At 39.2% G+C, this 24,015-nt stretch overlaps 1 protein-coding gene across 2 annotated transcripts in view; it reads left to right on the forward strand.

Moving 5' to 3' along the window:
• The window catches only part of LOC133664724 (TSC22 domain family protein 2-like), a 99,336-nt gene that overhangs the window by 20,882 nt on the left and 54,439 nt on the right, over positions 1–24,015 (forward strand). Inside the window, exon 2 of one of the 2 annotated variants that reach the window (XM_062069577.1) lies at positions 17,515–17,821. The exons of the other annotated variant lie outside the window; for it this stretch is intronic. Within the exon in view, the coding sequence (XP_061925561.1) occupies positions 17,515–17,692 (178 nt within the window). The 3' untranslated portion in view covers positions 17,693–17,821. Of the gene's footprint in view, positions 1–17,514; positions 17,822–24,015 lie in introns of those variants that run through there. 2 annotated transcript variants of the gene reach the window in all.

Genomic DNA, 24,015 nt, shown 5'->3' on the forward strand with positions numbered 1-24,015 from the left:
AGCATTCCTCAACTTTATCAGTATTTATTGCCACCTTTCCCAATTTCTTTGTCACGTGTTGCTGGCATCAAATTGTAAAGTTAATGATTATTTGCAAAAAAAAAAAATGTTTTATCACTTTGAACATCAAATATGTTGTCTTTGTAGCATATTCAACTGAATATGGGTTGAAAATGATTTGCAAATCATTGTATTCCGTTTGTATTTACATCTAACACAATTTCCCAACTCATTTGGAAGCGGGGTTTGTATAAGCCGCAGGGTTCAATGTTTAGTAAAAAAAATTAGCCGCTTATATTCCGGAATTTACGGTAGTCTGTAATGCACGTTACCAGTCCCGGCAGAAATAGAGTGGAACATTATCAACAACAGAGTATGACTGCTTAAAGTTTCATGCACAATAGTACGCACCATGACTGAGCTTGTAAGGATCTAGTTCTACAATCTCGCCTTATTGTTTGGCCGTGATGGAGTGCCGTTCTATTATATATTGCCATGGTTTGGGTGTATGCGTCTGACACAGAGAGACCACGTGTTCCACAGGGTCTCTCCCTCCCTTTGGTGACCTCGGCTCTTACTGCTGTATCCTGTTTTTATTCAGTCTATTCATTAGACATTTCTTAACTCATTGGTTCCTTCCACATTAAGGCTCTGTAGCATCGTTTCTCTTTATTGATGGGAAAACATTCTTTGTTTGGTTTCGGTGGAAGTCCAAAAATTTGGATGCTATTGTTTTTTTTCTCTGTTTTGTGGGCCACACCTTTTATTCTTCATAGAGTTTTGGGCTGCACTACTTAGCTCCCCCTTACACATTCGGCAAACTGGGTCCTCTGTGTTGATAAGCTCATCTTGTTCCAAAGGTTAGAACTAAATTATTGCCAGACTGGTGTGGTAGCATTTGGTTTTCTGATCATTATGTCCATTTTTGCTACTATACTACATGTGTTGCACAGGCAAACAAGTTGCACAGTGCGATAATAGCGGGCCAGCGGCTCCGCCACGACAGTAGTGTTGTCCCGATACCAATATTTTGGTACCGGTACTAAAATGTGTTTTGATAATTTTCCGTACTTTTCTGTACTTTTCTAAATAAAGGGGACCACAAACAAATTGCATTATTGGCTTTATTTTGACAAAAAAATCTTAGAGTACATTAAACACGTGTTTCTTATTGCAAGTTTGTCCTTAAATAAAATGGTGAACATACAAGCAGGGATGATGCTCGAAACCGGTTTTCCCGGTTGTTCGATAACAAAAGAACCGAGTCCTCGGACTGGAATCCTTTTTTGAGAACCGGTACCCGTTATCGAGACCACTATAGTAAAAAACAACGATAAAGAGCCTAAATGGATTAATCTGCTTTGGAACTTTATTAGACGTCTTGGATTGTTTGTTAGCTGTCTGCCTGTGTGTGTAGTTAGTATGTTCCAATAGCAGCAGAAGTGCACTTTTTGGAGAGCTGTATTATTTTCAGTTTTGTGCCCAAGGGACTGATTTTATTTACCACTATATTATTATTTATACACCTATAGTGATCACAGAGACAGGTTGTTTTTGTGTTACTATATATATTTGTTTTTCTGAAAAATCCCACTTAATATACTTTGGGTAACAGTCAATATTTATTTTTTTAATTTTTTTTTAGGGGGGTAACAGTCAATATCTATTTATTTATTTTATTTTATTTTTTCCTTATAAAATAAAAGTGAGCTTTTGTTAAACCAAATATTGTGTTTTTTTCCATATACAACAACCTATGTGGATTCGATAAGAGAATCAATAAGGAATCGGTTCGATAAGAGGATTCGATAATAGGCTCGAACTCGATAATTTCTTATCAAACATCATCCCTACATACAAGACAACTTGTCTTTTAGTAAGTAAGCAAACAAAGGCTCCTAATTTAGCTGCTGACGTATGCAGTAACATATTATGTCATTTTCCATTCTATTATTTTGTCAAAATTATTAAGGGACAAGTGGTAGAAAATTAATCTACTTGTTCATTTACTGTTAATATCTGCTTATGCAGAGAATAATTTCGCCACACCTGGTGTGTGTGACAATAATAGGTACTAAAACTTTGTCTTTTAACAAGTTCTATCTACACCTCTGTTAAAATGTAATAATCACTCATTCTTCTGTTTGGGATGCTTTACATTAGTTTTGGATGATACCACAAATTTGGGTATCGATCCGATACCAAGTAGTTACAGCAGAGGTGTCCAAAGTTGCGGCCATTTGCGGCCCACAGGTAATTTTTTAACGGCCCCACGGCACATTCTAAAAATACGATGAAAAAAAAAACAAAAAACATAAAAAGTGGTATAAAAGAGCAAACAGGTGAAATGTAACAAGAAAATGTTGCATTATTTACTCTAATAACACAAAGCTGCCATGCAGGCTGTTTCTTTCTTTAAAAAATAATAATGAATCAAAATCAATGTCATTATGAATTATTGACCTATTCAAGACTCCATTTACTTCACATTAAATATTCCACTTTGAGATATTTTGGAGGGAAAATGTTGCATATTTTTTGGTTGCCATTTAAAAAACTTAAGTTTTTTTTAAAGAAAGGCCTAAAAAGAACTAACAAAAAACATAAACAACAATAAAACTTATAATTGACGTATAGATCTGAAGTTGATCTTGAGACTATTGTGGTAAAAGTTTAAAAAAAATGTTGGATTTATTTTTTTAAACTTTACTGAGCAGTACCCTTTTGGATCCCCAATAATTTTAGTGGGACTTTTTTTTTTTAAGTGTCATTGCTCAAAAAAAATAATGAATTAAAATCAATGTTGTTATGAGTTATTGACCTTTTTAAGACTCCAATTATTATATAATCTCAAATATTCCACTTTAAAATTTTATTGGGGGAAAATATTGCATATTTTGTGTTTTTTTCCATTAAAAAACACGGTTTTCCTTGACAAAAATGGCATACAACTTAAATCTTTAAAAGCGTTATATTGACAGATAGACCTAATGTTGATCTAGAGATTTAAACCTTGAATAATAATAATAATAATAATAATAATAATAATAATACTAAATAATGACACATTTGTAATATTTTTTTTGACCAAAACCTTTTGGGGTCCCCGGGATCAAGTCTGAGTGGAGGCCTAAATGTATATTTTTTATACATATATTGTATTGGCTTTTAAAATAAAAAATATCAAAATGGCCCCGCTTGCTTTGATTTTTCAATGTGCGGCCCTCAGTGCAAAAAGTTTGGACACCCCTGAGTTACAGGATCATACATTGGTCATATTCAAAGTCCTCATGTGTCCAGGGACATATTTCCTGAGTTTATAAACATAATATAAATGTTAAAAAAACAACAGAAGATTTTGTGATGCTAAAAAATATCGATTTAATCATAGTAGTATCGACTAGATACGCTCCTGTACTTGGTATAATTACAGTGGATGTCAGGTGTAGATCCACCAATGTTTGTTTACATTCAGGCACGGCGTCTTTAGCGGTAACGCCGGTGAGCTACGGTGTGTAGTGAAGCATGTTTAGCTATTCCTCGTCCTGCAGGGATGATACTTGTAAGAGACATACTTTATTTGTCGCCATAGAGGCGATGATTAGTGATTTAGAAGTAGCTAAAAAACTGCAAACTACGGATGGACTTTAGCTGCTAGCGAGCTAGCCATGTCTTAAAGCACCTCTTCCTGAGGGCGTTTCAGTGTTCTAACTTCACCTTTATTGTTAGTTTTTAAGCCAAAATGCGTCCGTTCTCCCTTTTCTGTCTACACACTGTGTGTGCTTGTAAGTACTCCGTGTGTGTGCGCGGTCCGAACACGTTCGTACTGCTCGTAAACCAGCAATGTCACGACGGGGGTGCAGGGGGGGTTGGGAGACTGATACCTTTTAGAGGCAGTATAGTACCGAGTATGATTCATTAGTATCGCTGGGTACTATACTAATACCGGTATACCGTACAACACTACACGACACTTAATGATAACAACTAGAGATGACCGATAATATCGAACTGCCGATATTATCGGCCGATAAATGCTTTAAAATGTAATATCGGAAATGATCGGTATCAGTTTCAAAAAGTAAAATGTATGACTTTTTAAAACGCCGCTGTGTACACGGACGTGTACGCCAATAAACCTTAAAGGCACTGCCTTTGCGTGCCGGCCCAGTCACATAATATCTACGGCTTTTCACACACACAAGTGAGTGCAAGGCATACTTGGTCAACAGCCATACAGGTCACACTTGAGGGTAGCCGTATAAATAACTTTAGCACTGTTACAAATATGCGCCACACTGTGAACCCACACCCAAACAAGAATGACAAAACACATTTCGGAGAGAACATCCGCACCGTAACACAACATAAACACAACAGAACAAATACCCAGAACCCCTTGCAGCACTAACTCTTCCGGGACGCTACAATATACACCCCCCAGCTACCACCAAACCCCCCCCCCCCCACGCCCCCCCCCCCCACCCACCTCAACCTCCTCATGCTCTCTCAGGGAGAGCATGTGCCAAATTCCAAGCTGTTGTTTTGAGGCATGTTAAAAAAAATAATTGCACTTTGTGACTTCAATAATAAATATGGCAGTGCCATGTTGGCATTTTTTTCCATAACTTGAGTTGATTTATTATTATTATTTACATTGTTTAATGCATCCAGCGGGGCACCACAACAAATTTAGGCATAATAATGTGTTAATTCCACGACTGTATATATCGGTATCAGTTGATATCGAAATCGGTAATTAAAGGCCTACTGAAATGAAATTTTCTTATTTAAAAGGGGATAGCAGGTCCATTCTATTTGTCATACTTGATCATTTTGCGATATTGCCATATTTTTGCTGAAAGGATTTAGTAGAGAACATCGACGATAAAGTTTGCAACTTTTGGTCGCTGATAAAAGAGCCTTGCCTGTACCGGAAGTAGCGTGACGTCACAGGTTGAAGAGCTCCTCACATCTGCACATTGTTTACACCAGCAGCGAGAGCGATTCGGACCGAGAAAGCGACGATTACCCCATTAATTTGAGAGAGGATAAAAGATTTGTGGATGAGGAAAGTGAGAGTGAAGGATTAGAGTGCAGTGCAGGACGCCAGGGTGTATCTTTTTTCGCTCTGACCGTAACTTAGGTACAAGGGTTCATTGGATTCCACACTTTCTCCTTTTTCTATTGTGCATCACGGATTTGTATTTTAAACCACCTCGGATACTATATCCTCTTGAAAATGAGAGTCGAGAACGCAAAATGGACATTCACAGTGACTTTTATCTCCACGACAATACATCGGTGAAGCACTTTAGCTTCGGAGCTAACGTGATAGCATCGTGCTGAACTGCAGATAGAAACAGAAGAAACATGCCCCTGACTGGAAGGATAGACAGAAGATCAACAATACTACCATTACTTCTACTGTCAGGAGACACCGAACCAAACCCTGGACCTGTAACCACACGGTTAATGCTGTCCCGCCTGGCGAAGCCTAGCTATGCTGTTGCTAACGACGCCATTGAAGCTAACTTAGCTGCGGGACCTCGACAGAGCTATGCTAAAAACATTAGCTTTCCACCTACGCCAGCCCTCATCTGCTCATCACCACCCGTGCTCACCTGCGTTCCAGCGATCGACGGCACGACGGAGGACTTCATCATCGGTGCGGTCTGCGGCTAGCGTCGGATAGCGCGTCTGCTATCCAACTCAAAGTCCTCCTGGTTGTGTTGCTGTAGCCAGCCGCTAATACACCGATCCCACCTACAACTTTCTTCTTTGCAGTCTTCATTGTTCATTAAACAAATTGCAAAAGATTCACCAACACAGATGTCCAGAATACTGTGGAATTTTTCGATGAAAACAGACGCTGTTTGTATTGGGACACAATGGTGTCCCAATACTTCCGTTCAATCCGTGACGTCACGCGCAAACGTCATCATACCGAGACGTTTTCAGCCGGATATTTCCCGGGAAATTTAAAATTGCACTTTATAAGTTAACCCGGCCGTATTGGCATGTGTTGCAATGTTAAGATTTCCTCATTGATATATAAACTATCAGACTGTGTGGTCGGTAGTAGTGGCTTTCAGTAGGCCTTGAAGAGTTGGACAATATCGGAATATCGGATATCGGCAAAAAAGCCATTATCGGACATCTCTAATAACAACATATACACCCTTCTTTTCATTCTGCTATGGCACAAATGCGTGCAGCTGCTATAATCGATGAAAATCGTGACTGCTCTTGAACACTGGCGCATATTGCACATGGCCATTTATCGACGCTGGAAAAGTTCCCGGCTTAAATTTCATTTATGGTCTTGTTAATTGACTCATTGAATATCGGCCCAGGCCTATATGTGCTGGCTTTCAGTTGGAATGCACCGTGGGCGCATACGTCAGCTCGTGTTAAACTTGTGACAGATGTTCAACACTGAACATTCCAGTGTGGAACTTCTTGGAGGTTGAACCCACTGTATGTCAGGAGTGTATTCACTCCGCAGCTGGGCAATGGGATGATGAGTGAAAGTTATCAGCTTGGACTTTCCAGTTCTAGCTATCCTTGGTATCAACCACAGGACTTTTTTGAAACAAGCCAAGCAAAGATCTAAATAGGTTTGACCTATTTCTGTGTGGCAGGCGGATGGATTGTGCTCAGGGAGCAAAGGCTCGTGAGCACCAACAGTCGGCGCTTTCAGCACCCCTGGTAATCCGTCCTTCTTCCCCTGCAACCCTTGCGTCCCGATTAACCTACCTGTCCGTCTACGTCAGGGGTCTCAAACTCAATTTACCTGGGGGCCACTGGATTCAGAAACTGGGTGAGGCTGGGCCGCAAGAAAAGATTTCTTTAAAAAATGCACTTTTTAATGAATTCACCTTCTTTGAATGGCTTTCCCGCCCTCGCAACCGTCTCACTCACCATGTAGCTAGCTTTGACTGCTGCATCGCTCTTTTCGGTTGCTTTCTTGAAGAAATCTTGTTGCCTCAGTAGACTGGTTTTAAAATTGCAACCCGGTTCACTCGCTCATCTCCCTGGTATTTTGCATACTCCTCAGCATGTCTAGTTGTATAATGACGTTTGAAATTGTATTCCTTGTGCGCCGCAACTTTCTCTGTGCAAATAAGACATGTCGGGGTGCCCCTGTGCCATACTTGCCAACATTCCCAATTTTTCCGGGAGTCTCCCGAAAATCTCCCGGGGCAACCATTCTCCCGAATTTCTCCCGATTTTCACCCGGACAACAATATTAAGGGCGTGCCGTGATATCTCTCCGACCTCCTTCAGCCTTACTGCCCCACCCGATCCCTAAGATCAGCTGATCAGCTGCTACTGACGGTCCCTGACACAAGGCTGAAGCTTAGAGGTGACAGAGCTTTCGCCGCTGCTGCTCCCAAGCTATGGAACGACCTACCTCTGAGTGTTAGACAAGCCCCCTCTTTCTGTTTTTAAATCTCTCTTAAAAACATACTTTTATTCCATGGCTTTTAACACTGAGTGATATCCATCCTGCAATGGCGCCCCATATTACACCTGCTGTGAACCTGTTTTTTATGTTTTATTTTTTTATTTTTTTATCGTGTTCTGTTTGTGTTGTGTTGTGTTTGCTCGGTACTCGTATTATCTTTTAACCTGCCCATTGTACAGCACTTTGGCTACCCCTTTGTTAAATTTTAAATTTGATTTAGCGTCCGATTTTTCACGATACAACAGCGTGCCGGACTAGTCACATGTTGTATGCGGCTTCTGCATACACACGAAAGTGACTGCAAGGCATACTTGGTCAACAGCCATACAGGTCACACTGAGGGTAGCCGTATAAACAACTTTAACACTGTTACAAATATGCGCCACACTGTGAACCCACACCAAACAAGAATGCCAAACACATTTCGGAAGAACGTCCGCACCGTGGCACAACATAAACACAACAGAACAAATACCCAGAATCCCTTGCATCCCTAACTCTTCCGGGCTACAATATCCACTAATTTTAGCTGTTTGCAAATTCACTATGTCGTGGAATTTCAGTATTTTTGATTAAATTATTAGTAAGGGTGTAACGGTACACAAAAAGTTCGGTTGGTTTAGAGCTCACATTTCGGTTCATTTTCGGTACAGTAAGAAAACAACAAAATATAAATTTTTGGGTTATTTATTTACCAAATTTGTAAACAATGGCTTTATCCTTTTAACATTGGGAACACTATAATAATTCTGCCCAAAAAAAGAAATACCTCTGTGTGTGATGGATGTGAGCCACCACTAGGCTGATCAGTGCAACAGCAGGCAGTCATGAATGCTAAGCATAACAATAACATACATATACACACATAGGGTCGATTGCCAGGGTTAATGTGGTCAACATATATGAAATAAAAACTAAATAAGATAAGACTCATAATGGTTTCTTAACAAAACCTTTCTACATATAAAGTGCTTTTTTTGATTGATTGATTGATTGAGACTTTTATTAGTAGATTGCACAGTATAGTACATATTCCGTACAATTGACCACTAAATGGCAACACCCCAATAAGTTTTTCAACTTGTTTAAGTCGGGGTCCACGTTAATCAACATTAAACTGCCTCAAGTTGTTGCTCAGATTAAATAAAATGACAAAACCCCCGTACCGAAACGGTTCAATACAAATACACGTACCGTTACACCCTTAATTATTACCGTATTTTTCAGACTATAAGTCGCAGTTTTTTTCATAGTTTGGCCGGGGGTGCGACTTATACTCAGGAGCGACTTATGTGTGAAATTATTAACACATTACCGTTAAATATCAAATACTATTATTTAGCTCATTCACGTAAGAGACTAGATGTATAAGATTTCATGGGATTTAGCGATTATGAGTGACAGATTGTTTGGTAAACGTATAGCACAGTGGTTCTTAACCTTGTTGGAGGTCCGAACCCCACTAGTTTCATATGCGCATTCACTGAACCCTTCTTTAGTGAAATTTATTTATTTATTTATTTTTTCAAATTCAAGAAAAAGTCATTAGTTTTTTTTACTGGTGCACAAAATGAACCGTGCATGAACTATATGAAACTATTTTAAATAGCTGCAACATAACATACATAAGTAACAAACAGCATAATAACAGCATAGCTGTAAAACTGGCTTCACCCAAGGAAGGCACACATGACATACACCAGGGGTCACCAACCTTTTTGAAACCAAGAGCTACTTTTTGGGTACTGATTAATGCGAAGGGCTACCAGTTTGATACACACTTAAATAAATTGCCAGAAATAGCCAATTTGCTAAATTTACCTTTAACTCTATGTTATTATTAATCCATCCATCCATCCATTTTCTACCGCTTATTCCCTTTGGGGTCGCGGGGGGCACTGGAGCCTATCTCAGCTACAATCGGGCGGAAGGCGGGGTACACCCTGGACAAGTTGCCACCTCATCACAGGGCCAACACAGATAATTAATGATATTTACACTTAATTGAACGGTTTAAAAGAGGAGAAAACACGAAAAAAATTACAATTAAATTTTGAAACATAGTTTATCTTCAATTTTGACTCTTTAAAATTCAAAATTCAACCGAAAAAAAGAAGAGAAAAACTAGCTAATTCGAATCTTTTTGAAAAAATTTAAAAAAGAATTTATGGAACATCATTAGTAATTTTTCCTGATTAAGATTAATTTTAGAATTTTGATGACATGTTTTAAATAGGTTAAAATCCAATCTGCACTTTGTTAGAATATATAACAAACTGGACCTAGCTATATTTCTAACAAAGACAAATCATTATTATTATATGTGGGCTCTGTACCGAGGATGTCGTTGTGGCTTGTACAGCCCTTTGAGACACTTGTGATTTAGGGCTATATAAATAAACATTGATTGATTGATTGATTGATTATTTCTTCTAGATTTTCCAGAACAAAAATTTTAAAAGAAATTCAAAAGACTTTGAAATAAGATTTAAATTTGATTCTACAGATTTTCTATTTGCCAGAATAATTGTTTTGAATTTTAATCATAATAAGTTTGAAGAATTTTTTCACAAATGTTCTTCGTCGAAAAAACAGAAGCTAAAATGAAGAATTAAATTAAAATGTATTTATTATTCTTTACAATAAAAAAAATAAATTTACTTGAACATTGATTTAAATTGTCAGGAAAAAAGAGGAAGGAATTTAAAAGGTATATGTGTTTAAAAATCCTAAAATCATTTATAAGGTTGTATTTTTTCTCTAAAATTGTCTTTCTGAAAGTTATAAGAAGCAAAGTAAAAAACTAAATGAATTTATTTAAACAAGTGAAGACCAAGTCTTTAAAATATTTTCTTGGATTTTCAAATTCAATTTGAGTTTTGTCCCTCTTAGAATTAAAAATGTCGGGCAAAGCGAGACCAGCTTGCTAGTAAATAAATACAATTTTAAAAATGGAGGCAGCTCACTGGTAAGTGCTGCTATTAGAGATATTTTTAGAACAGGCCAGCGGGCTACTCATCTGGTCCTTACGGGCTACCTGGTGCCCGCGGGCACCGCGTTGGTGACCCCTGACATACACAAAGCCTAAACAGGCATTTTTTTCTCTCAAGGAATTCGGAAATAAAATGTATTCAGGAGATCAACACTGTACTGAAGCCCAGAACACTATACATTTCCCCAGTTTTAGTTTATAGATAAGGAAAGATTGCCCTGGCCCACTAGGATCCCTCTTTATGTTTGTGAACTTTATAGTCCATACCAGTGGTTCTTAACCTTGTTGGAGGTACCGAACCCCACCAGTTTCATATGCGCATTCACCGAACCCTTTAGTGAAAAATAAAATGTTTTTTTTTTTTTTTTAAATTCACGAAAAAGTCATACGTTTTTTTTATTGGTGCACAAAATGAACCGTGCATGAACATCGCCTTGTTCAAAGAACAAAACCAACACAGTGTATGAACTCCACAACAAATTACACACCTTACACACATTACCATGAATTAATTAATGTGGACCCCGACTTAAACAAGTTGAAAAACGTATTCGGATGTTACCATTTAGTGGTCAATTGTACGGAATATGTACTGTACTGTGTAAACTGTACTGTTTCATATAATATATTCTCTTCCTTTGCAATCTGCTAGTAAAAGTTTAAATCGATCAATCAAACAACCTGCAAATCAGATGGAAAATTAGGGGGAACATTGTTGGGTCCACAATACGCTGATAGGGAGAAGTTTTTTCATTTACACATTAAGTCGGATGTGTCTTTACCTCCGTGGCGGAGGCTCCGCCGAACCCCTGAGGCCGACTCACCGAACCCCTAGGGTTCGATCGAACCCAGGTTAAGAACCACTGGTATAGCATGTTCTATATGTTATAGTTATTTGAATGACTCTTGCCATAATATGTTACGTTAACATACCAGTTGGTTATTTATGCCTCATATATTGTACACTTATTCAGCCCGTTGTTCACTATTCTTTATTTATTTGAAATTGCCTTTCAAATGTCTATTCTTGGTGTTGGCTTTTATCAAATACATTTTACCCAAAAAATGCGACTTAGGTGCGACTAGGGATGATGTTTGTGCGACTAGGGATGATGTTTGATAAGAAATTATCGAGTTCGAGCCTATTATCGAATCCTCTTATCGAACCGATTCCTTATCAATTCTCTTATCGAGTCCAGATAGGTTGTTGTATATGGAAAAAAACACACTATATTTGGTTTAACAAAAGCTCACTTTTATTATATAAGAAAAAAATAAAATCTAATAAATAAATAAATAAATATTGACTGTTTCCCCCCTAAAAAAATAAAATAAAATAAAATAAATACATATTGACTGTTGTTACCCAAAGTATATTAAGTGGGATTTTTCAGAAAAACAAATATATACAGTAGCACAAAAACAACCTGTCTCTGTGATCACTATAGGTGTATAAATAATAATATAGTGTTAAATAAAATCAGTTCCTTGGGCACAAAACTTAAAATAATACAGCTCTCCAAAAAGTGCACTTCTGATGCTATTTGACATAACTGTTTGTTATGATGCTTTGACATTTTTTCACTTTATTTCTTTATTGAAAGAAAATTCTATGAAGAGAGAAGTTGTTTGCAAATGTGGTTACAATGCTAAAAAAATGAAAAGTTAAAGCTAAAAAAAGAAATACACTTTATTGAGTTAACATTATTTCTTTATAGGGGGAAAGATGTGATGTTATGAGCTAGGGAATAAACAACTACACTACCCAGCATGCAACGGGAGTGACGAGCATGCGCAGTAGTCCCGGAAAGTGTTGTTGCTTGTCGGCACCCGGCAGCTAAGAATGAGGTTATGAGCACGCTGTGAAAGTAAACGTCAAGAACTCAGCCAACACGCCTCGTCTGCATTATTTATAATTAGACAGACAACACATACACAGTGTGATTTTGTTTTGTTTACAAGGAAAGAAAAACAAAAGTTAAAAAAGAGATATGTTTTATATATATGTATGTGCTGCGGTTGCTTTAAGAACGTTGCGACAGCTGCCGTAAAGGAGGTGCGTATCTAGCCTGGTTGCTATGTTTCCGGTTGGTCGTAAAAGTGTTGGTCATGTGTTTGTACCCTGCTCAAATCTCTCAGTAAAGTTATTCATTGGATTATACCTTTTGTTTTGAACTTTATTACACCTTGGAGCGCTTTTTCCGGTCCATTGTTTTTCCTGCTTTCCCTATCTGCGCCTAATGACTGAGCTACGTGACGTCATTTCGTGTGATGTCTCACAGGGCATTTCTGGTCGGGACGGGATTCGTTCCCAGGGATTCGAATAAAGAACCAACTCTTTTTCTTTACTATAGTGGTCTCGATAACGGGTACCGGTTCTCAAAAAGGGATTCGAGTCCTAGGACTCGGTTCTTTTCTTATCGAACAACCGGGAAAACCGGTTTCGAGTATCATCCCTAAGTGCGACTTAATGTTTTTTTCCTTGTTTATTATGCATTTTCGGCCGGTGCGACTTATACTCCAGAGCGACTTATACTCCGAAAAATACGGTAGTTATAATTATTAGTTTGTTCTATTATTATATTTGGCTTTACTTGTTTTTATCAAGGTCATGTGTTTCACCCCATTAGACTGCCAGTGCACCTAATCATCTTTCCAGCAACCAACTTATTTTTAAAAAGTCTCCCTTGCTTGCCTGTTCCTGAAAAGCAGGGGATTACGCAATCACAGCGAATGCAGCGGTAAGTTATTTTCATCTGCTGTCAAGCTGCAATATTTGCTTTGGAGCATTGCCGAGCTGAAGCAACCTTTGTTTTTCTATCTACAGTGTGTTGAAAAAGAGAAGCGATTATTTTCACATCAGCGGGACTTTAATGACTTTGAATAACGTTTGTAGCTATGAGGTTTTGTGTACGTATAATGGTTGCTCCCTGAAAACAAGGAGTGGTGACTCATTTCAAAGTCATCCGACCTTGATCATTTCAGCCCATTGCAGGGTTGTTCTGAGATTCAGCTTTGAAGGGAGAGTTTGTCTCAAGGGGGGAGGCGTGGACATGCACGTGCTTGCGTGTGTTTAGGGTCTTCAGCCCGGTTGCCCGCAAAGTAAAAGTGTGCAGACGCATAGGGGAGGTTTGTCAGAGTGTTTGGCCATTAGGTAATGTGAGGAAGGGAGTGTGTGTGTTAGGAGTTTCTAGGAAAAGGGCTTTGGCTCTGTTAGTGCTCACACACATGGTGTAAATAAACTCCTTATTTCTGTTCGATGTGCGTATGTTGATATGCTGAACTGATGTGTGTCCATTCCATTTGCATTCCATTCCATTACTGGGTTCTACACTTGTAACCAGCCACCAATTGAGATCCCATACAAACGCTGTTATCGTCAGCGTTAACATTCACTTCCATTGGGACCAAGTGTGACAGTGAACTCGCAGAGCTTCTGTGGAAACAAAGTGTTTTGGTAGGTGTGGCAGTTGACACACACTATATACAGGATATTAGGGGTGTAACGGTACGTGTATTTGTATCGAACTGTTTCGGTACGGGGGTGTCTGTTCGGTTCGGGGGTGTACCGAACGAGTTTCCAGACGGACATATTAAGTAGCGTAACGCACGTTGTGTAAACAATGCACACCGAGGCACAACACACGGCATGCTAGCAGCTAACGGGCTAGGATAGACTGACCATACGTCCTCTTTTCACCGGACAAGTCCTCTTTTGCGGGGCTGTCAGGGCGGAGTTTCTTAAATGCCTCGCATGTCCGGCATTTTGAGTTAGGGTTGCGTGTATTTTCAATGTACGTTCAGGGTTAAGAAGGGGTTAAAAACAAAACAAATTGTGCGCGCAGCAGCATTGGTGAGGGAGGGGCAGAGAGAGAGTTATGATAAACGCGGGCTCTGCTTTTTATCCATAGATTTATCAGATTAAATTTTTTATTATCTATAGCAGGGGTGTCAAAAGTGTGCCCCGGAGGCCATTTGCGGCCCACAGCTAATGTTTTAAAGGCCCACGGCACATTCTAAAAAATACTATTAAAATAAACAAAAACATAACGAAAGTGAAATAAAAAAGCTTAAAGGTTAAATATAATTTAGAAAAAGTTGCAATTAGGGCTGCAACAACTAATCGATTAAATCGATTAAAATCGATTATAAAAACAGTGTTTCCCATAAACTGCCAAGATACCTGTGGCGGTGGGGGCGTGGCTATGGGCGTGGTCACCACGACATCATCAAGTAATTTGCATAATTTACTACAATGATATGATTTTCTCTAAAAAGGCTCAAAAATTGTATACTTACTAATTAATAATAACAGTTTTGTTTTAAACATCCATCCATCCATCCATCCATCCATTTTACAATATAATTACAACACTTGTTGTACATATTTATATACAGATTTGAACAATAAGTTATTCACTGAAATATATTTAATAATTGTGGTTCTTACAAAAAATATATCTTATAAAAATATAAAAGCTAAAATGTCTCTTAAAGCTCTGCCCCTTTAATTAGTGCATACTAAATAATTTAACTTTAGCCTACTACTACAACCATATTATTTACCAGCAACATAAAGTAAAACAGAGGCAGAGGTGTCCTGCCACAGTCAGTAACAAATAAACAGAAAATAGTAGTGGTGGTAGATAGACACAAAGCTTCATCAAACATCTGATCCACTGAACAAAGAGCTCCAAAAATCTTGATCCTACACTTCTCTTTTGTAAAGTAAATCTGAACAGCCGATATGGGCATCTACATCAACTAATCAACTATATGATTTGCCTGAGAAGCTTGACAGGACACAAAAAAACCAAAAAAACAAAACATTTTTGTGGCGGCCTTAATTCTTTCGTGGCGGGCCGCCACAAATAAATGAATGTGTGGGAAACACTGAAAAATAGTTGGCGATTAATTTAGTCATCGATTCGTTGGATCTATGCTATGCGCATGCGCAGAGGCAATTTTTTTTTTTTTTTTTTTTTTTTTTTTTTATAAACCTTTATTTATAAACTGCAACATGTACAAACAGCTGAGAAACAATAATCAAAATAAGTATAGTGCCAGTATGCTGTTTTTTTTCAATAAAATACTGTAAAGGATAGAAATGTAGTTTGTCTCTTTTATCCGATTATTAATCGATTAATCTAAGTAATAATCTACAGATTATTGTTGATATATTTGAGTTGATGAAGCGGTTCCGTCCTTTCTATGCAGGGATCGCTATGTAGCAGAATTCCGCTATTCTTCTAGCCCAGTGATTCTCAAACTGTCTAGTGGTACGGCGGGTTCCATCAAGAGATACGCCAAAAAAAATAATTTAAGTCACTGAATTTAAAATCAGTTGAATTCTGCTCCTTTCTGCATCATACTGTGTTCTATCTAGGGCTGCAACAACTAATCGATTAAAATCGATTATTAAAATAGTTGCCGATTAATTTAGTCATCGATTCGTTGGATCTATGCTATGTGCATGCGCAGAGTTTTTTTTGTTGTTTTTTAAAAATTAAATTTATTTATTTATTTATGTATATATATATTTTTTTAATAAACCTTTATTTATAAACTGCAACATTTACAAACAGCTGAGAAACAATAATCAAAATAAGTATGGTGCCAGTATGCTGTTTTTTTTCAATAAAATACTGGATAGGATAGAAATGTAGTTTGTTTCTTTTATCCGATTATTAATCAATTAATCGAAGTAATAATCGACAGATTAATCGATTATCAAATTAATCGTTAGTTGCAGCCCTAGTTCTATCTGTATGTTTTTCAATGTTATATGAGTTAAAAAAAGGATATCAATTGAAACAAGCTCAGGCTTTCTTGTATAATTCCCTTTTAGTTTACCTTGTACATGTGAATCTGTACTGTCATAAAACTGTACCCTTTCCTACGCAAACTTCAAATAAATCCTTTAATCAATCAATCAAAAGGGATGTTCCGATGCCAATACGGATATTTTTTGGAGGTATAGTTGTCGGAGAGTATTTGTAACTAAATCTCTGAAACCATAGTAATATGTATTTTGTAAGAAACCTTGGGTTTACAACCTAAATAGAGCACACACAAGCCTGTAAGTCCATTCAATCAATCAATGTTTATTTATATAGCCCTAAATCACAAAAGTCTCAAAGGGCTGCACAAGCCACAACGACATCCTCGGCACAGAGCCCACACAAGGGACGTCGATGTGAATGACTATGAGAAACCTTGGGGAGGATCGCATATGTGGGTAACCCCCCCTCTAAGTACAGTCCCTAGTGGATCCAACATAACAGTGAGAGTCCAGTCCATAGTGGGGCCAGCAGGAGACCATCCCGAGCGGAGACGGGTCAGTAGCGCAGAGACGTCCCCAACCGATGCACAGGCGAGCGGTCCACCCCGGGTCCCAACTCTGGACAGCCAGCACCTCATCCATGGTCACCGGAACCGGAATAACCCGGCGAGGGGGCAAAGGAGAAAAGAAAACGGCAGATCAACTGGTCTAAAAAAAGGGGGTCTATTTAAAGGCTAGAGTATACAAATGACTTTTAAGATGGGACTTAAATGCTTCTACTGAGGTAGCATCTCTGACTGTTACCGGGAGGGCATTCCAGAGTACTGGAACAGAAAACGCACTGTAGTCCGCATACTTTTTTTGGGCTCTGGGATTCACTAATAAGCCGGAGTTCTTTGAACGCAGATTTCTTGCCGGGACATATGGTACAATACAGTCAGCAAGATAGGCAAGCTTATTACCCCGCAAGGTCTTAATTAACAGCTAAATACCCAAAACAACGAACGGACTCTTTTTGATCATTAGCATGCTAATGTTGCTACATGGAAATGAGTTCTTCTTTGCTGAAACACTGCTTTTTTATTTTTGCTAAATGAAATGCCATGATTGTTTTCTCCACAAAACTCCACTTTAATAATTAAAGCAGTGACATTTCATCTGCATTTCTAAGACTCCTATTTGCGATGACACACTAGTCTTGTATCCATCCCTGTTTCAACTCTCCTTATTTCTTTTTCTTTTCCCCTTTCCTGAATCTGGCCGACACAGGAACCCCTCCAAGGCTTTCTACCAGGCCTTCCAGTCCGGCAGCAGATTAAGGGACTCAAGGGCCCACAGTGATAGGTACAGTACTGTACTGGAGTGGACTGGCCGGGCCTTGCGAGAGTGCGACCAAGTGTGTGTAGTGTTGGCTAGCCGAGAGCTCTGGTGTTCTCCTTGTGCATGAGTTGAGTTTGGAAGGCTTTGCTGCAAGCGCAGGATTGGCTAGTAGGCTTTTCAACGACATCTTTGTCTCCCTTCAATGTTCTCGCACTCTTCCTCTTGCGCACACGCTTCCTGTTGTACAGTGGAACCTCTGAAGTTGGTGAATAGTTGTGAGATGTCTGCAAATCTTAAGATTTCAGCGTACCTCAGTCCAGTGTGAATCAAAGCAATAACCGCATGTGTTTTGCTTTTACTTTGGCATTTGTGCGGCATTTATTCAACATAAAGGACCAACAAAGACTGCTTTGTTGTGTTTATGTTTTACAGTTACGTGAAACATAAGCATATTAAAACAACTTGATGCATGAACCGTGTCTTACACCCTTTACATCACTTGTCTGGAAGCTACAAGTCTTTTAAAGGCCTACTGAAAGCCACTACTACCGACCACGCAGTCTGATAGTTTATATATCAATGATGAAATCTTAACATTGCAACACATGCCAATACGGCCGGGTTAACTTATAAAGTGCAATTCTAAATTTCCCGCTAAACTTCCGGTTGAAAACGTCTATGTATGATGACGTATGCGCGTGACGTCAATCGTTGAACCGGAAGTATTGGTACACCATTGAATCCAATACAAAAAGCTCTGTTTTCATCTCAAAATTCCACAGTATTCTGGACATCTGTGTTGGTGAATCTTTTGCAATTTGTTTAAAGAACAATGAAGACTGCAAAGAAGAAAGTTGTAGGTGGGATCGGTGTATTAGCGGCGGACTACAGCAACACGACCAGGAGGACTTTGAGATGGATAGTAGACGCGCTAGCCGCCGACCTCACCTTGACTTCCTCCGTCTGCGGGCCGCCGACCGCATCTATGATCGTCGCTCCGTCGATCGCTGGAACGCAGGTGAGCACAGGTGTTGATGAGCAGATGAGGGCTGGCGTAGGTGGATAGCTAATGTTTTTAGCATAGCTCTGTGAGGTCCCGTTGCTAAGTTAGCTTCAATGGCTTCGCCAAGCTGGAAAGCATTAACCGTGTATTTACATGTCCATGGTTTAATAGTATTGTTGATTTTCTGTCTATCCTTTCAGTCAGGGGTTTATTTCTTTTGTTTCTATCTGCATTTAAGCCCGATGTGCTATCACGTTAGCTACGTAGCTAAAGAGCTTTGCCGATGTATTGTCGTGGAGATAAAAGTCACTGTGAATGTCCATTTCGCGTTCTCGACTCTCATTTTCAAGAGGATATAGTATCCGAGGTGGTTTAAAATACAAATCCGTGATCCACAATAGAAAAAGGAAAAAGTGTGGAATCCAATGAACCCTTGTAGCTAAGTTACGGTCAGAGCGAAAAAAGATACGTCCTGCACTACTCTCTAGTCCTTCACTCTCACGTTCCTCATCCACGAATCTTTCATCCTCGCTCAAATTAATGGGGTAATTGTCGCTTTCTCGGTCCGAATCGCTCTCGCTGCTGGTGTAAACAATGTGCAAATGTGAGGAGCCTTTCAACCTGCGACGTCACGCTACTTCCGGTACAGGCAAGGCTTTTTTAAATCAGCGACCAAAAGTTGCGGACTTTATCGTCGATGTTCTCTACTAAATCCTTTCAGCAAAAATATGGCAATATCGCGAAATTATCAAGTATGACACGTAGAATGGATCTGCTATCCCCGTTTAAATAAAACAATTTCATTTCAGTAGGCCTTTAAAAGGTACTACAAATGTTTGTAGCGTAATAAAAGTTTATAATGCTGACAGTTTGACCCTGTAACGCGTTTCCATTTTTTCTCCGGAAACAATTTTTAAAATAAGAGATAGAACTAGGCGTGGGCCGATAACAAATTTTGCTCGACGCTATATTGACCTACAAATTGTCGATAAACTATATTATTATTTATTTGGGACCAAATTAACATTGACGTAATGATATTACATAACGCAAGTGTACCCTTTCAAATGCAATAAACTTGTATTTCTTGTACATTTTAACATTGTAATTAGAATATAAACTTTTATACATCAAAGTCAAACAATACAAATAAAATATACTGCATCTTTAAGCACAATGTTGCACTTGAATAAAAGCAACAACCAAAAGCAATACAACAGGTTCTGTCTCTGTTAAAGGCCTACTGAAATGAATTTTTTTTATTTAAATCTGGGATAGCAGATCCATTCTATGTGTCATACTTGATCATTTCGCGAAATTGCCATATTTTTGCTGAAAGGATTTAGTAGAGAACGACGATAAAGTTCGCAACTTTTGGTCGCTGATAAAAAAAAGCCTTGCCTAAACCGGAAGTAGCGTGATGTCACAGGAGGAAGGGCTGCTCACATTTTCCTATTGTTTACAATGCAGCGAGAGAGATTCGGACCGAGAAAGCGACGATTACCCCATTAATTTGAGCGAGGATGAAAGATTTGTGGATGAGGAACGTGAGAGTGAAGGACTATCGTGCAGTGCAGGACGTATCTTTTTTTCGCTCTGACCGTAACTTAGTGGATCACGTATTTGTATTTTAAACCACCTCAGATACTATATCCTCTTGAAAATGAGAGTCGAGAATGCGAAATGGACATTCACAGTGACTTTTATCTCCACGACAATACATGGGCGAAACACTTTAGCTACGGAGCTAACGTGATAGCATCGGGCTCAAATGCAGGTATAAACAAAAGAAATAAACCCCTGACTGGAAGGATAGACAGAAACTCAACAATACTATTAAACCATGGACCTGTAACTACACGATTAATGCTTTCCAGCCTGGTGAAGCTTAACAATGCTGTTGCTAAGGACGCCATTGAAGCTAACTTAGCAACGGGACCTCACAGAGCTATTATAAAAACATTAGCGCTCCACCTACGCCAGCCAGCCCTCATCTGCTCATCAACACCCGTGCTCACCTGCGTTCCAGCGATCGACGGAAGGACGAAGGACTTCACCCGATCATCCGTGCGGTCGCCGGCTAGCGTCAGCTAGCGCGTCTGCTATCCAAGTCAAAGTCCTCCTGGTTGTGTTGCTGCAGCCAGCCGCTAATACACCGATCCCACCTACAGCTTTCTTCTTTGCAGTCTTCATTGTTAATTAAACAAATTGCAAAAGATTCACCAACACAGATGTCCAGAATACTGTGGAATTTTGAGATGAAAACAGAGCTTTTTGTATTGGATTCAATGGTGTCCGAATACTTCCGTTTAACTAGTGACGTCACGCGCATACGTCATCATACATAGACGTTTTCAACCGGAAGTTTAGCGGGAAATTTAAAATTGCACTTTATAAGTTAACCCGGCCGTATTGGCATGTGTTGCAATGTTAAGATTTCATCATTGATATATAAACTATCAGACTGCGTGGTCGGTAGTAGTGGCTTTCAGTAGGCCTTTAAAGTACCAGTAGAATGTAACAACAATTTTCCTCTATGTTGAAGCAATTATCATATATTGTATTTTTCGGACTATAAGTTGCAATTTTTTTCATAGTTTGGTAAACTTATAGCATGTTCTATATGTTATAGTTATTTGAATGACTCTTACCATAATATGTTACGTTAACATACCAGTTGGTTATTTATGCCTCATATAACGTACACTTATTCAGCCTGTTGTTCACTATTCTTTATTTATTTTAAATTGCCTTTCAAATGTCTATTCTTAGTGTTGGCTTTTATCAAATACAATTTCCCCAAAAAATGTGACTTATACTCCGGAGCGACTTATGTTTTTTTTTCCTTCTTTATTATGCATTTTCGGCCGGTGCAACTTATACTCCGGAGCGACTTATACTCCGAAAAATACGGTCGGTATATCGATATATCGCCCAGTCCTAGTATCAATTGAATGTCACAGATGAACAACTTCTAGATTCATTGCTAAATCCTCATCCTCCAAATGATAGGCATGATTTTGCTGAGACGCGATGCACCAGTAGCAGAAAAGGCAGCAGCAGGACAATTATTTTTCTTTACAGTTTTACGGGAGTTGGCATCCATATATGTTGCATTACTGCCATCTTCAGTTTCATTTTATAATTACATTACGGTCTCTCCTTGAGTCCAGTCCAGCATAAGCTATAGTTTGGTCTTGGGTATCAACGCGCCGCTAAAAAATAGTTAGTCTGCGTTTGCACTTATAACAACATCGCTAATATTTGGTTAATATTCAGGTCACAATATGTAAATAGAGTATTTTTAGCGGGTTTTTGGATGTTTGTTTAGAGAGTTTTGTGGACGGAATGGAGTGCCCCCATTGACTATATTATTAGCAGACTTCTTAAAATGTATTTACGACTTTGAATGCATAAAAAAAGAAAAACATATGTGTTCATGTCTTTTATAGGGATTGTGAATGATAGACAGCACGTCTCGTTCAAATTTTTGCATTTTTACAGTATAACTTGTCTGCTGATATGGCCAGTGTGCAGAAGCGTTCCAGTCGTGACGTCATTCTACGGAAATTACCGAAGACATTCGGACCAGAATATTCCAAATTTTGGCTTTTTGTGATATTTAGACGATATTTTTACATACTTTGCGGATTGTAAATACAATTGGTTATGGTTTAATTGATACAATGAAACACAATCAAGCATATAAAGTAGGGATGTCCGATAATATCGGGCTGCCGATATTATCGGCCGATAAATGCTTTAAAATTTAATATCGGAAATTATCGGTATCGGTTTCATAATTATCGGTTTCTAAAAGTAAAATGTATGATGTTTTAAAACGCCGCTGTGTACACGGACGTAGGGAGAGGTACAGAGTGCCAATAAACCTTAAAAGCATTTCCTTTGCGTGCGTGCAGTGTTGGTGAATCTTTTGCAATTTGTTTAATGAACAATGAAGACTGCAAAGAAGAAAGCTGTAGGTGGGATCGGTGTATTAGCGGCTGGCTGCAGCAACACAAGCAGGAGGACTTTGACTTGGATAGCAGACGCGCTATCCGACGCTAGCCGCCGACCGCACCGATGATCGGGTGAAGTCCTTCGTCGCTCCGTCGATCGCTGGAACGCAGGTGAGCACGGGTGTTGATGAGCAGATGAGGGCTGGCTGGCGTAGGTGGAGAGCTAATGTTTTTAGCATAGCTCTGTGAGGTCCCGTTGCTAAGTTAGCTTCAATGGCGTCGTTAGCAACAGCATTGTTAACCTTCGCCAGGCTGGAAAGCATTAACCGTGTAGTTACAGGTCCATGGTTTAATAGTATTGTTGATTTTCTGTATCCTTCCAGTCAGGGGCTTATTTCTTTTGTTTCTATCTGCAGTTAAGCCCGATGCTATCACGTTAGCGCCGTAGCTAAAGTGTTTCGTCGATGTATTGTCGTGGAGATAAAAGTCACTGTGAATGTCCATTTCGCGTTCTCGACTCTCATTTTCAAGAGGATATAGTATCCGAGGTGGTTTAAAATACAAATCCGTGATCCACAATAGAAAAAGGAGAGAGTGTGGAATCCAATGAGCCAGCTTGTACCTAAGTTACGGTCAGAGCGAAAAAAGATGCGTCCTGCACTGCACTTTAGTCCTTCACTCTCACGTTCCTCATCCACGAATCTTTCATCCTGGCTCAAATTAATGGGGTAATCATCGCTTTCGCGGTCCGAATCGCTCTCGCTGCTGGTGTAAACAATGGGGAAATGTGAGGAGCCCTTCAACCTGTGACGTCACGCTACTTCCGGTACAGGCAAGGCTTTTTTTTATCAGCGACCAAAAGTTGCGAACTTTATCGTCGATGTTCTCTACTAAATCCTTTCAGCAAAAATATGGCAATATCGCAAAATGATCAAGTATGACACATAGAATGGACCTGCTATCCCCGTTTAAATAAGAACATTTCATTTCAGTAGGCCTTTAATGAGCTGATCGAGTTAGGAAGCAACTCCGAAACATGACTTGTAAAAAAAAAAAACGCCGGTCCACTTTTAGCCTTCGCATTAAGTTTCACTTCCCAGTAAGCAAGCTGCACAAAGCTTTTATAACATGCCTGATCATCTGACCGCCCTTTATTGAATATTATTATTGTCTTCCTTGTAGTTTGCATTGTTTGGAAATATTTTGAGCTACTCAACTTGTTGCTGTGAGCCCTCAAAGGATGTGTGCCGCTGAACGTTTGCTTGTGCATAACCCAAAACAAAGGCTCAAATGGCAAACTTGAGCCAAGCTTGGTGCAGCGCCGCAATCTCCCCACTGACTCAGTGCTGGAGTTGGTCGGCCGCCTTACTCACAGTTGTGTTCTAAATATATCTTTGCATTACTACATGTATTCATCAGTGCCTTGTAACGTTAAAACCGCCTGCCAATGTGCGCTCTGCCTCATTACACAATACAGCAAGGAAAACA

This window comes from Entelurus aequoreus, linkage group LG14, assembly GCF_033978785.1.
Source record: "Entelurus aequoreus isolate RoL-2023_Sb linkage group LG14, RoL_Eaeq_v1.1, whole genome shotgun sequence".
NCBI lineage: Eukaryota > Metazoa > Chordata > Actinopteri > Syngnathiformes > Syngnathidae > Entelurus > Entelurus aequoreus.